The sequence below is a fragment of the Barbus barbus genome (genome assembly GCF_936440315.1).
Source record: "Barbus barbus genome assembly, chromosome: 14".
Lineage (NCBI taxonomy): Eukaryota > Metazoa > Chordata > Actinopteri > Cypriniformes > Cyprinidae > Barbus > Barbus barbus.
The window spans coordinates 1,865,310-1,881,234 of record NC_136742.1 but is presented as its reverse complement, the minus strand read 5'-3'; the positions used below and the strand labels follow the sequence as shown (position 1 = coordinate 1,881,234).

The following is a 15,925-nucleotide window of genomic DNA, read 5'->3' as shown; positions in this document are numbered from 1 at the left end:
CAATTTAAAATGAATGCACAGCCAGTTTTTCCTCGCAGGTGCGATGGCCCGGATATCCGTTATGCATTTGCAGTGCTTAGACTGACATGTGGCCGGACAGTATGACATTTCTGATGGATGTCAGTGAGCTTTGCTGGATTGAGACACTTAATGTGAGTTAAAGCTGTGAAAGCCAAACAGTTCTGTGCACTCTTTCCACATTCAGTGGCTGAGCAATGTCACATTCTCAGCTTTCTTGGGTGAAGAGCCATGCGGAGGCTCTCTGGATGAAGCGCTTGCATGCGGGCGCTGAGGAGAACCGAGGGCTGGTGGTGAGGGATGAGCTGGCTCAGACGTATGGAGACGTTTGCAGGTGTGACTCTCAGGCTGCCGTTCCTGAAAATCCGGCTGCATTTCGCTCAGATGGTTCCTGTGAGGATGGCACTCACAGCACATGGCCGAGAATCACAACTTGGGAGGCGGGTTGGAACGTCACCAATGCCATACAGGTGAGCACACACACACACGTGCTGTGAGCACATTTTCATTTCAGTGCAAAGCTAATGTGCAGCTGGCCGCAGGTACTGTATACACAACACAGCACACGGGAATTCACTGAAACTGAATTACGCTCGCTCGTAGTGTCACATATTTGCACATGCTGTCTGTTTTGTGTTGTTATTGCATCCATTTCAGAAAATGAATTATGTAAACAAGATTAAAAATTAAACTGCCAAAAAAGTTAGGATGATCTGTTGTGTTGTGGAAGATGCAGCAGACCAACTTTCTGCATGACAGCATGGCCAGCATCCAATCAGCTCTTTGGAAAATCTGCTCAGTGGCATACCACATCTGAATATATAATTTTTTTATATATGTAATATTTAAATATAACAATTATATAGCTTCTTTTTTTTCAATCGGTATTTTTGACTTCTTTTACAATAAAAATATCTAACCATCATAAAAACAAGTATTTATTGAAGCAGTGATATAAGATAAGAATATTTTATATTTTCAGAGAATATAACAAAAATTACATTTTGTATACCAAATATGCACATATTTATTCTTGTTTTTAGCATAAACCTCACAACATTTTTTAAGGAACACTTTATTTCAATAGTCAACTTCAGACATTCTACTAAATTGAAGTAGCTGCAATTACACTGCTAACATTTTTAGTGTGAAATTACAGTGTACTCCAGGTTAATAATTACATTCACAGTAGTGAATTGGGGAAAGCTGATCAGTCACCAGAAGAGATGGACGGCAGCTCGCGTAAGTGTTTTGAATACTTGGTCGCAGTTCTGTTGTTTAAATTATTTACTTGCTGCTAGGAGGGAATATTTTCCTACCTATTTCTACTCTGCATTTTCGTTGGTTTTTATGTTTGATTGCACTTACTGGTAATTAGAATAATTTGCGCCTCAGCTGAGAACGAGCCTGTGTGATTGTGCAAAGTGTTAGTTTCGTCTTGAGCTATTAGCAGTCCTACCTTATTGGCTGGGCTGATCAGAAGCTGGCCACAGCTGGTTTCACTCTAGTTTCCTAGACTGTATTTATTTGATGTCCGAGCGCTGACGCGGAAGCGCGGAAGCATCAGCAGAAGTGTTCAGCCGTCGTGCTCAGCCTCCTCGTGTAAAGACAGCCGCTTTTATCTGCGCGACTTTAACCGAGCAACGACACCGAGCACACACTTAAGTTTTGTTTTTATATTCCCTCACACTTTCCTATCCCCTATCCTTCCACCTCTATCATGTGTTTCCAAACCATTCCGGTTCTCTCTCAACCTCACTCTAAAAACACACACAGAAAGCTACGTAACCCTGCTAACCTGCACCCTATCTCTACATCTTCCACTGCACCTCTTTCTTTCTCTTTGGGTCTTTGGAATTGCCAGTCAGCTGTCAACAAAGCCGACTTCATTTCTGCTTTTCTGCTGGTGGGGGCACTGGTCTGCTCATTTCAAATAATTTGAAATACTCAACCCACTCTCCCATAGGCAATCTCAACTCATTTGAATCTCATGCCGTTACTGTAACAGCTCCTATAAAACTCCAGATTGTGGTAATCTACCGTCCCCCTGGCCAAATTCTAGCCACCTTCCTAGAGGAGCTGGACGGACTGCTGTCCTCTTTCATGGAGGATGGCACTCCACTCTTAGTCTTTGGCGATTTCAACATTCACCTAGACAAGCCTTATGCTACAGACTTCCATTCACTCCTAGCTTCATTTGATCTCAAACGCCTCACCACTACTAGCACGTACAAATCAGGCAAACAACGTGACTTAATTTACACACGCAATTGTACTACAGATAACATTCTGGTACAACCACTACATATCTCTGACCATTTCTTCATTACATTTACTTTACATTTTGCTACCCAGGTGCCACCATCTCCCTTACCGGTTACTTTCAGACGCAACCTACGCTCCCTTTCCCCCTCCCTTCTTTCCTCTGTAGTATCCTCCTCTCTTCCCTCGCCTACCCATTTCTCATCTCTGGATGTGAATGCAGCTACTGACACTTTATGCTCTACCTTAACCTCTTGTCTAGACGACATCTGTCCTCTCTCCTCCAGGCCAGCACGGGCTGCCCCTTCTAACCCCTGGTTATCCGATGTTCTTTGTGAGAATCGGACCAAACTCAGAGTGGCAGAGAGAAAATGGCGCAAATCAAATGATCCGTCGGACCTGAGTAGGTATCAGTCTTTGCTTTCATCTTTCTCTACTGAAGTCCACACTGCCAAATCCTCACATTTCCACAACAAGATCAACAGCGCTCCAGACATGCGTAATCTCTTCAGAACATTTCAGTCTCTCCTCTGTCCCCCTCCTCCACCTCCACCTCCCACGACTTCTATAACAGCTGACGACTTTGCCACTTTTTTCACAGACAAAACTAGAACAATCAGTAACCAGTTCTCAACTCCACACACACAGGACCTCCAATCAACCACATCTACTGCTCTAACTCCCATCTTCTCCTTCTGTCCCCTCACCGAGGCAGAAGTATCCAAACTTCTCCTCTCCAGCCATCCTACAACATGTCCTCTCGACCCGATCCCCTCACACCTTCTCCAAACAATCTCTCCCACACTCTTACCGGCACTCACACACATTATCAACACATCTCTCCTCACGGGCATCTTCCCCACAGCATTCAAGCAGGCTCGGGTAACCCCACTGCTCAAAAAACCTATATTAAAGACTTCTCTTTTAGTAAACTACAGACCTGTCTCTTTCCTTCCATTTGTAGCGAAAACACTCGAACGAGTTGTCTTCAACCAGCTCTCACTGTTTCTTTCACAGTACAACAAACTGGATGCTAAACAGTCAGGTTTCAGGAGTGGCCATTCAACAGAGACTGCACTACTCTCAGTCACTGAAGCCCTTCCAAATCATCAGTCCTCATTCTGCTGGATCTTTCTGCTGCTTTTGACACTGTCAATCATCAGATTCTCCTGTCTACCCTCTCATCACTGGGCATCACTGGGATTCCTCTTCGCTGGTTTGAATCCTATCTCACCGATAGATCCTTCAGGGTGGCCTGGGGAGGGGAGGTATCCAAACCACATCAACTGGTCACTGGAGTTCCTCAGGGATCGGTTATTGGACCCCTCCTCTTCTCCACATACACTACATCACTGGGTCCCATCATACATGCACATGGCTTCTCCTATCACTGCTACGCCGATGACACACAGCTCTATCTCTCTTTTCAAACAGATGACCCAACGGTAGCTGCACGGATCTCAGGCTGCCTGGCGGACATCTCGGCATGGATGAAAGAACATCACCTACAGCTCAACCTGGCAAAGACGGAACTTCTGGTCTTCCCTGCCACTCCGACTCTACAGCATGACTTCACGATTCAGTTAGGCTCATCAATGATTACCACATCAACTTAGGTCAGAAATCATGGTGTAATCTTTGATGACCAGCTGACCTTCAAAGAGCACATTGCAAAGACTGCTCGATCCTGCAGGTTTGCACTACACAACATCAGAAAGATCAGGCCCTTTCTGACAAAGCATGCTGCACAACTTCTTGTCCAGGCCCTTGTCGTTTCTAGGCTAGACTACTGCAATGCTCTTCTGGCTGGTCTGCCATCAAACACAATCAAACCTCTACAAATGATTCAGAATGCAGCGGCACAACTGATCTCCAACGAGCCCAAAAGAGCCCATGTTACACCTCTCTTCATCTCCTTGTACTGGCTACCAGTGGCAGCTCGCATCAAGTTCAAGACACTGATGCTTGCATACAGAACTACCACAGGCTCAGCACCCTCCTACTTCCACTCACTATTACGAACCTACATCCCCTCCAGAAGTCTGAGATCTGCTAGTGAGCGACGCCTTGTGGTACCATCACAGAGAGGCTCAAAATCACTCTCCAGAACATTCTCGTTCACCATTCCTGGCTGGTGGAATAATCTTCCCACCCCTATCCGGAATGCTGGATCCCAGTCAATATTCAAGCAACAACTGGAAACTAATCTCTTTCGGCAGTTCTTGACTTCATCCTAAACTAAAAAAAAAACTTAATCTTTCCCTCTATCTTTCTCTCCTTCCCTTACTAGCTTGTACTTACTTGAACAATGACTGAGACTTGGTGTTACGAGCACTTCCTCTGTCTGATTTTCCCTTCAAGAGGAATCGCTTTTTGTATTCCCCAATTGTAAGTCGCTTTGGATAAAAGTGTCTGCCAAATGAGGGACTTCTCTTGTTTCTAACAGCACTCTCAGACATTTCTTAAACTAACAGCATCATACTGTGTTTTTACAGTGTATATGTGCTATGATGTCTCCCAGCATGCAATGCAGCATGAATAAATCTTTAGTTTTTTTCTTGATGGTTTTATTTGTTTTTTTTACTTGTTTTTTGGTTCACTTTTAGCAGTTTGTGTTGTTTGTTTATTTTGTAATGTTGGTGTAAGTGTTGTTTTTATTTGTTTAAAATTACCATTCATATTCTACCATATCATATTTGTCATCATTTTGACAAATGTTTTCATTCATCACACTTCTGACATGACTAGATCAGAAAGTTGAATATGATTATACAAGGTCCAAGATCCTAAATAAACACTAATCGCTAATCACTATAATGGTGACTTCAAAACAATTACGGCAGTAAACAACTAAATTTCTCACAGTGGCACAGCTAAAGACAAACATTATAATGTGAATTCACAGTAAAACAAGAGCAGTAAGTTACAGTGATGTTAGCATAATTCTGCTGTTCATTCACTGTCATTTATAAGAAAATGACCCAGCATGCATTGATTTCACTGTACATTTCTGACTACAGTCATTTATTGTAAAATAATTATCTTTAATCCTGTAAATTTCTGGCAGTTGTTTACAGTGTACAACTAATATATCTGCTAACACTTGACAATAGTCCACCAACACACTTTTTAATGACTATAGGTAACTAATACAGTTTACTAATACTCTAATAAGAATTAGTTGACATGTAGTTTTTAAAGTTACTTATAGCTACATTCAATGTCTAAAGTGGACAGTCGAAATCAAGTGTAACCAATATATCTAGAATTATATTAGTACGGTGGTTAGTGATGCATGTTTTAGCGCTGAATTACTGCACTCAGCAGTGTAAAGTTAATTCACCCCAGGGTGTTTGGGAAGTGCTGCCTGTTATGCTCTTAAATTAAAACGTTAAGTAAAAGATCATCAGACAATTTCCTAACCTCAGATTCTGCATGCTTGGAATGATTGCACAAGTGTTTGTGTGTGTTTGAAGTTTTCTTATTTACCTTATGGCAGCATAAATCCTTGTTTATGTGAATGACACCCCATTACCTCATCTGTTCACTCCCATTTGAGGCTGAAGGTAATATTTAGAGGTTTTAATGATCACACAGCTCGTTATTGCTGCTTGAGCATGTTTAATTCATCCTTCTGCTTTACTTTATAGCGTAACGTGCCTCTCTTTCCCTCTTCACCCATCTGTCTCTCACGCTCCTGTCTTACTCTCTGTGAATCTGTCTTTCTTCTGTAGTGACTTGTCTTGCTCTCTGCTGTCTGTATAGGTAGTTTTCTTCTAAGGCAGCATTCCAGTGAACCTCATCAGCAGATGATTTACAGCTCTGTCTCAGGATAGAGTTTCACATGACATTTAAGGTTCAGGTGATTGGATAAAAAAAAGGTGCAGACTTGAGTGCATATAAGCAAAAATGGCAGCATGCATGTCACAAACTTTTGTCAGTTTGAATGAGTAATACTTCAAGTTAAATCTAAGAACAAACTGGTGTGCCATAATTTGGAAAAACAAGCTAAACCAAGGTTTGGAGTTCGAAACAGCTTGTCAAAGCAAACTTTCTGGAAAAGTTTGCTGTGGCTGTTAAACACCTCTGAGGTGATGATGCAAAAAGTGGGTGTGGCCCTAGGGCTCCGCCTTTTTTGAGTGGAAATCTCTGGTCCATTTCTTCTTTTCAGTCTCTCGAGATCAGATGCAGTAAAAACATGAACACACTGCAGAGCTGCTTTATTACAGATTTTTTTCCTCAAGTGAATGCAATACGCTTCCGTAGCTTTATAGTAGAACTTTGAGTTGTAATTGACATTAACATGTTGCTAAGCTAACAACATAATGAGCATTAAAATTACATACACAAATATTAGGTGAAATGGTTCATTTTTAGTTGATTCCACTTGATCATTATTGAATTAAGTACATTTTGTACTTTTGACCCCATCTGCCATCTTTTCACAGAGCTTGTTGTCACAATGCATTCAAGTGTGAAAGACACAAGCAATGTTGCCTTCGAATTTGGCCAACACTGCTACCATTTGGTACAGCCATTATGTCAGAAGAGCATCTACTGTATGAAGCCTAAAAATGTGTCTCACTAGGCTCTGCTCTCTCTTTCTCTCTCTGCTGTGTCTCTGTGTGTGAATGATCAGCTGTCGTCTGTTCACGAGAGATACAGTCATTAGGACCCTGAGAGGAAATTAATGCAGTGTTGTATCTTTATTCATTGTGTCTAACACAAAGCAATTTACCAACAATTACAGTCAAGATAAAATATCTGTCACTTAGTGCCTCTTTAGAGATGACTGCGACTTCATTAGTGCAGGGTGTGTGAGAGGGTGTGATTTCATTACTTCCATCTGCTGTGCGGCTGTGAGTGTGTGTTTCACACATCTGTGTGTGTGCGTGTGTGTTTGTAACATCTCTCCTAGTCGCCTTTATATGCTTGTGAGACTAGCGCCAACCCTGTATGTGCTCAGAGGTTCCTCTTCATTACTTAATGGAGTTCTCAGTTATGGTTCGTTTAAGTATCAACTTTGCCTCACGTTTCTCATAAAATAACTTGTGATGAAGTCTGTGTGTGTGAGCCGTGTGATGGACTGACCATCCATCCAGGCTGAGACACTGGGATAGGCTCCAGAATCCATGCGGCCCTACAAGCAGTTTGGAGAATGGATGGTTGGATTTAGAAGAAGCAACAATAAAATAAATAATACATAGATTTTATCTTTAAATTAAGTTAGTGGGTAACACTTTTACCTCACACTTTTAGTCCAAGGAGTCCTTTCTGTGTGGAGTGTGCATGTTCTCCTCACGTCAGCATTGGTTTTCGCCCAAAGTCCAAATACATGCAGGTTATGCTGGGCACACCGCAAAATTTTAGCATGATCTTGCCATAATTTGTATGCACAAAATGCATACAATCTGAGGCAAATCGGTGCTCATTCATGCAAGTGACAATCGTATAGTGTGTTATCAAAGACATGATCTGAGAGAAGCTCTGATGCAGTCCTCACAGTCCTGGGGTGTATTCCAGAAAGCACGGTTAACTTACCTTCAGCTAAACCCTGAACTTTGGGTTGATTGACCCCAATCCTTGCTTACTCAAGGTATGTGGTTCCAAAAATGCGCCCAGGAGTAAGTTCATTCAACTCAGAGTATGTTCCTGGTTAAGACTCAAGACATTCTCAACAGAGCGACAAATCGACGAGTCACTTTGGAAACGGACGCTCAGAAAAAGCGTGCAATGCTGTTTCTTTCTTCTTCTTTTGTTCAATGGTCATTTACATGCTTAGTGCATATCGCCACCTAATTGCAGTGTTGCCAACTGCTTTCAATTGAAAGTACACTGCAAAACCCAACAAGTTAGGGTAACTCAAACCGTTTGAGTAAACTGATTGCCTTAAAAACCTGACATGTTAGGCTAGCTCAAACCATTTGAGGAAACTTATTGCCTTAAACCATTTAAGTTTTTATAACTAACAGTTATGAGTACTCTGAACTTATTTCTGTTGAGTTCACTATAGGAAGATATACCAGACAAGTCGCAGTAACTCAAACCATTTGAGGAAACGTATTGCCTTAAACCATTTAAGTTTATAAAACTAACAATTATGAGTGCTCTGAACTTATTTCAGTTGAGTTCACTAAGTAATTAAGTCATTAATTAAGTGCTGATTGAGCATTAGTGATGAACACCTGCTGTTAACAACCAGAATCACTGACAGGAAGATAAACACAAGAACAACTAACTGAAATAAAATACATTAAATCTCAAGATCTAAACAACCCCACAAACAGCATCACCAGCTCCACTTATTAATAACCAGACTGACTTTATTTCTGTCAGACATCTACAGAAGATCTTATTGAGAATTAACTAAGGTTTAGATGTTAATTTATTGTTTCATTTGAAGTAACCATGTTAGAGATCAGTGTCTGCTTTAGTTGGGGAAGTGAACTAACCCTGTAACATGACCTGCTCCGGAGTAGGTTATCTTCAGAGAACAAGTTACTTGCATAGCCTGAAAGTAACCACCGAATTTGGAACCGAAAGCTGAGGTTATTTGCTTGCTTATCCTCAAACATACCCGGGTATGTCACATAACCTGCTTTCTGGGATACACCCCCTGAAGTGTGACATTTGTTTTGACTGGAAATGACACTTGCAACGACCCACAGCCAATGAGAGAGCAGATACAGGGCACAGGAAAGTTCGGGGGGAGGAGTCATTATAGATCTTTGGTTGTAAACGAAGTTCGTAGACAAGGCAGAGAGCTGTTGGTGATACTTCCTGGTGAAAAGTTGGGTAATGTGTGAGCCCCTTCACCGAGTTGACGACTTCATGCAATTTGATTAAAATAAAAACTATTTGTAAAGAAAAACTAAGCATGACGGTCCACCCCAAACATGACCTTTAGTGAGGACTAAGCTGATTGTACAAAAATGGAGAAATAACATTGTACAAATTAACAGGACTGCTAACTCATGTGGTTGACACTGTTCTCATGCTCTCATGCCACATTTTTTTTACGCAGTGAAAAAGCACCCTCAAATGAAAGCAAGAGCATCCTCAGTTGAAACTGTAATAATAGGATATTGGTGACACAGATTTAGCAACCTCTCCAGTGCATATATGTGTTTGAGCTCTGGAGAGCTTCAGAAGTTTCTATTTAAAACATGTTCTGTAGTGTTCAATGTAGCCAATCACAGACAAATCTGTTGATTTCCTGAACACCTCTGATTGCCCATTGCATTTAAGAATTCACTGACCACTCAAAACTCTGCATGCACATAAATCCTCTCATTGTCACAAAAATAAATAACTAAACTTTTGAATAAAAGTTTAGTTTTTCATGCCGCTAAGAAGACCAATGGCCACATAAGTTTTGGGAGTGATATAAATCACTCATTCCTCACATAAATGCCTAATTGACTTTCGAAGTTGCAGTAATTGACATAGTGATAGAGATAGTGAATAAAGCAATGGATGGGAAAAAATGCCATTTGCGACTGCAAATGTAAAACTTTATTTTTTTTTATTTTTTCCCATTCATTGCTTTAAAAGTACAGGGAAAATTACAGTAAAAGTGATGAGTTCTTGACTAACAGTGAGAGTACAAAGCTACAAAACATTTGTGGATGTGGGAGATGAGAAAATAAGATGAGAAATAAGTATATATTGAGAATTAAAACTTCGAGACATTGCTGGAATCTCTTTCAAAACTAATGGAAATATGTGGGATATGTGGGAAACTTCAGCAAGTCTTCATTTCATCCAGGGCCGGAGTGGGACTCATTTTCAGCCCTGGAGTTTCATGCCTTAGACCGGCCTACTTTAGCTCATGACTGACTATATTAAAATAATATAATTACATTTATGCATTTAACAGACGCTTAAAAGCGACTTATATTGCATTCAAGTTACAGTTTTTACATTTTATCAGCTCATGCTTTCTCTGGGAATCAAACCCATGACCTTGACGTTGCTAGCGCCATGCTCTACTATTTGAGCTACAGGAAAGCCTCAGTAAGTCTGCAATAGTGCACTGTTCTCTACAGCCTTGTAATTCATTGTATTTTTCTAGAGCTTTCATTTTGATGTAAAAATCTTAACTTCAGAAATTGTAATTTTTTAAAGGAAATAAGGGACAGAATAAGGGACACTCAAAATATTTGTACTGTACCATGTATACTGCCTGCAGTTAAAAAAGTTACCAGAAAAAATTACATTGGTTTTGCTTAACCTATTTGTGTACAATTATTCTAAAAAATAATTGTAATGTCATTCAAAAAAATGTCATCGACCTGAGTAAATTGTATAGAATTGTGACTGCACAAGTAGTGTAGTAATTTAGGAGGTGAAAATACTGTGAAATTACTTATATACAAATGGCATGGAATTTGAAAGCATAACAACTGAGCATCTATAAAAACGTCTGTCAATAAAGCATTTTTTAAACAATGGCACATACATTTTTTAACTTAAATTTTATTGCAACCATAGCATATGAAAGAGTGAAAATGCTTATATAATATTTTTCAGTTAAAGAAAACTTAGAGAGTGTGGGCTGTTTCTACTGCTTGAATTTGTAGCTACTTTAATAATGAGGTGCAAGTTTAAGAATAGGCTACGCTAGAAGTTAAAAAAATTGACATTTGTTTTTTCTCTCTATTTAATAGCATTAACTTACAATAGTGAAAGACGACTTCCCTCAGCTATTGAGTGTTTTCCTGCCTCCCTGGATGTTGGGCTTATGATCAATAACTTGTTTGCATTTGCCCAAATTTATTTGGCAAAATCAAAATGCGGACGGTTAGCGTGAGTCCAGCTTGCTGTGAAGCGGGAGCAGGAGAGGATGCCGCTTGGTCTTAAAGCCTTCCACAAATGGCTACGTTAAAAAAATAAAACAATGATTTGTGCAAAAAGAATGATTAGTTATCAATTGAGAATTGCATATGGTCTGGTGGTCACGGCGTATGCCTGCGTATACGGGACAAACTGCATTCCGTAGGCTATTGCTTTCATATGGGACGCTTCTTTGATGCCTTAATTACGGGAAGATTCCATATTATACGGAACGGTTAGCAACCCTATCATTAACCTGCAGGCTGCACTCTGCGAGTGGGGCTGCGAGAAAATTATAAATAAAAAAGAGTGGGGCTGATGTGAGTGCAGGCACCCTAGGGACAGCATTTTTCAACCCCAGTAGCATGACAACACCGGCCCCCACGGCTCAAAAAAAAGGCCGGCCCACCGGGAATCCTTCCGGTGCTCCCGATTAGCCAATCCGGGCCTGATTTCATCTCATTGTTATATAGAAGTGTCATTTGAGCTATATATTTATCTCAGGCATCTTGTTCTTTTGTTTTCTCAGGGTATCTTTGTGCTGGGTCTGCCCTACGCCCTGCTGCAGAGCGGGTACATGGGTCTGCTGTTGCTGGTGTTAGCCGCACTCATCTGTAGCTACACCGGAAAGATCCTGGTGTCCTGCCTGTACGAAGAGGACGAAAACGGCCACTCGGTCCGCGTCAGACGCACCTACGAGGATGTCGCTACCGCCTGCAGCAGACACATCTGCCCTTACATTGGGGGTAAGGTGGTGAACGCTGCACAGGTTTTGGAATTGCTGATGACGTGCATCCTTTACTTGGTTGTCAGCAGTAACCTGATGTGCCACAGCCTGTTTTTCCTGCCTCTGACCCCAGCGGCCTGCTCCGCCATCACCTTTCTCATCCTGGTGCCCTGCATGCTGATCCGTGACCTGCGGGTGGTGTCACGTCTGAGCCTCTTCTGCTCACTGGCTCAGTTCCTCATCACCTTCATTGTGATTGGCTACTGCCTCCGTCACTCGCCGCAGTGGGCCAGTAGGAGGCTGAGTGCAGTAGTGGTGGACTTCGATGGCTTCCAGGTTGCAGTGGGGGTGATAATCTTTAGCTACACATCACAGATCTACCTGCCTACACTGGAGGAGAGCATGACTGACAGGCTAGACTTCAACAGCATGATAGACTGGACTCACGCTCTGGCCTGCGTACTGAAGACAGCATTCTCTGTGGTGGCCTTCCTAACTTGGGGAGAGGAAACAAAAGAGGTGCACTGAACCCATACGACTGCAGTTGTAGGCTGCACTTATTTACCAGCTTACAACCACATATAACAGAAAAAATGCATGTAATGTTGTGCGACATTTTGCTAGGTCCAGAAATGTTTAGCACTACTACTAATCACAATAAACAACCCAACAACCGATATGTTAAAGTGTGACATATCGAAAACTGTTTCCGGGTCCAAGTCTCTACTTTCAAGTGAGAATAATCTCACTATGTACATTACAGTCTCCTGCATACAAGATACCAATATTTTATAAAAGATGAATCTAGTCATCTGAGATTTCGTTTTGGAGATAAAGGTTAGAATCATAATTTTTCTGCAGTACTTTAGCACACAGTAAGTGTATTATTGTTATTATTAGCACCGTTTGTTATGTACCTTTGGTATCCGATAAAGCAATTGGATCCGGAATTGCTGGCCCATGCCATAAGGTGCATCTCATTGTAAACCTTTTTTCCCTGTTCTGCACCATTTTGTAGAATAAGTACTCAAATTATGTTCTTCTCCAACTGAAAATAAGAACAAAGTGTGGAAAGTTGACACTTCATATACTCAGCAGTCACAGTTTTCCCTACATCATGAGTGTCCAAACCTGCTCCTGGAGGGCCAACGTTGTGCAGAGAATGTGGACGTTTCTGTTAAGCCCATATTCTCTAGTTGAGGTGTCTTTAAAGGGTTTATTCACACAAAAATGAAAACTAGCCTGTGATTTACTCACCCTCGAGGCATCCTAGGTGTATATGACTTTCTTATTTCAGGCAAATTCAATCGGAGTTATATTAAAAATTGTCCTGGCTATTCCAAGCGTTATCATTGCAGTGGGTGGGTGTTTCTGTACTACAGTCCAAAAGACGTCAAATAAAGCGCATCCATAACAAAACGTGCCTCACACGACTCCGGGGGTGAATTAAGGCCTCCTGTAGCGAATCCATGCATTTTTGTAAGAAAATATCCATATTTCAAATGTAATAAACACTTTTCTCTCACTTCCGGTATCTGACGTATGCAGAAGGAGTTCCGGCGGATGATGAAGGACGTATGCGTCACGTGTGTGCCTCTGAGATTTGCTAGTATCACAAGTTTGTTTACAGGAGCAAAGGAAGTAAAGGTTCCTTACTTTAGCAAAGTAAAACCAGTCTCCTCTTGGCTTATATCAAAATCCTCCGACATTTTTCTTTACAAATCCTCGGTTTGTACTTCTAATTTATGACTGGCATTTTGTTTTGTTCTCTCTCCGCGTTCGTCACTAATCAAGCATACGTCCTACATCATCCGCCTCTGACAATTAGATGAAGTGAGAGAGAAGTGTTTATTACGTTTGAAATATGGATATTTTTCTTACAAAAACGCATGGATTCACTACAGGGGGCCTTTATTCACCCCCCGGAGCCATGTGAGGCATGTTTTATTATGGATGCGCTTGCTTTATTTGACGTCTTTTGGACTGTTAAACAAAAAAACCCACCCAATGCAATGATAAAGCTTAGAAGAGCCAGGACAATTTTAATAAAACTCCGATTGGATTTGTCTGAAAGAAGAAAGTAATATGCACCTAGGATGCCTCGAGCATGAGTAAATCACAAGGCTAATTTTCATTTTTTGGGTGAACTAACCCTTTAATATGGGTTAGAGCCAGAGGTAAACTCTGCAAGACAGTAGCTATGTTTCCATTGCCCTGTTTTTATGTGCATTTTAATATACCGCATCAGAAACGAGTGAAATGGCTATTTAAAAAAAAAAAAAATCCCTTAATTCAGAGAAAAAAAAAATTAACACCTGCTTGAGGTGATTTTTTGATTTGTGCAAAAAAGAGTTAATGTGAATAATAGGAGATGCAAATGCATTTGCTGAATAAATTCTGACGTACCGAACATTAAACACATGTAACTAATTGGCTGTTTCCGCTATGGTGTCTTTCCATTTTTAATTTACTGTTGGTTACTAGGGTACTAATACCACCATCATCTGCTCAAACAGCTTGATGGAAACGCACCTAATTTTTAACAAACTTTTAAAAGATTTGCTTAACTTTTGGATGGAAACCCAGCAAGTGGCCTTCCAGGAGCAGAATTGGAGACTCCTGCCCTACGTAGTGGATGGGGATGGGCCAAACATGTTAAATCTAACAGCAACACATCAGGTGCATTTGAAACATCATTCCTTCAAAAGTAAAAGGGACACAACTAGAGTTTTATTACTGATGTGACTTCAAAAGTGGTTCACTTGAGAATTTAAGATTTGAAATTGAGAATTAAATCTGATTTATACAATTTCTAGGACTATTTTAGCTTCATCCTAGGCTAGCTCAAGTTTCCCTTGTATTCAGGATGGCCCAAGATGGCTCAGTGGGTAGCTCTGTTTCCTTACAGCAAGAAGGTCTTCAGGTTTGAGTCCTGGCCAAGCCAGGAGTTTTTCTGTGTGGATCTTGCATGTTCTCCCAGTGTCAGCGTGGGTTTCTTCCAGGTACGCTGTTTTCCCCCAGAGTCTAAAAGCATGCAGTGGATTGGATATACTAAATTGGCCACAGTTGTGAGTGTGAATCTGTCCCAGCACTGGGGATGCTTTCAGTTCTGGGTTGGGTCAGGAAGGGCATCCAGTGTAAAACCAAACTTGAGACAAGTTTGCATTGTATTCAGGGCATGTTATTGATATTATTCCTATGTTCCCTAGATGTATATGACAAATGATGAACACACGACTATGGGTCCTATTTTTCATGGTTAGGTGTAGGGTTGGGGTTAGGCTAACTTAGGAACACAGGACCCTGGGAACATAAGCTCCCTTCTTTCTACTGTAGAACACAAAAAGAAATATTTTTTTAGCAACATATCCAAGCTGCTTTTGCCACACCATGGCAGTGAATGGTAGCCATGGCCATGACACTGTCATTTCTTTCTGGGTGAACAATGTGTTTTTACATTTGTGCATTTGGTAAATGCTTATATCCCAAGTGACTTGCATTGCATTCAAGGTAGAGATTTGACATTTTACCAGCTCTTGCAGTCCCTAAGAAATGAACCCATGACCTTGGCATTACTAGCACTCTTTGAGCCACATAAACCTTTATGTATTTATGTAAAAATTTATGTATTTATTTTATTCTTAGGTGATAACAGATAACCTGCCCATCGCTTTGCGGATGGTGGTGAACCTGTGTCTGCTGGCAAAGGCTCTCCTTTCGTACCCTCTGCCGTTCTACGCCGCTGCAGAAATACTGCAAACGGGCATCCTGAAGCTCAACCCGTCTGCAGAAGGGTCCGAGCGGTGGACGCTGCTCCTGCGCGGATCTCTCCTCCTCCTCACCCTCATCATGGCGCTGTACGTGCCTCATTTCTCCCTCCTCATGGGCCTCACAGGCAGCGTGACCGGGGCGGCCATGGCACTTCTGCTCCCGGCGCTCTTCCACCTGCAGCTGAAATGGACTCAGCTGGATGTGAGCCGCAGGGTGCTGGACCTGCTGATATTACTGCTGGGCTGTTTCTGCAGCGTCTCCGGGGTTATATGTTCCATCAAACGAATGATAACAGCCTTTGAAGACAAATAG

The 15,925-nt window shown here is 41.4% G+C and overlaps 1 protein-coding gene across 1 annotated transcript; it reads left to right on the top strand.

The window, feature by feature from the left end:
• Positions 1–215: 215 nt before the first annotated feature.
• On the top strand, positions 216–15,925 carry LOC306879928 (vesicular inhibitory amino acid transporter-like; the record flags this gene model as incomplete). The annotated part of the gene is made up of 3 exons (XM_079433163.1): positions 216–488; positions 11,645–12,361; positions 15,488–15,925. 3 exons carry the CDS (start codon positions 216–218, stop codon positions 15,923–15,925), a joined length of 1,428 nt encoding a protein of 475 aa, XP_079289289.1.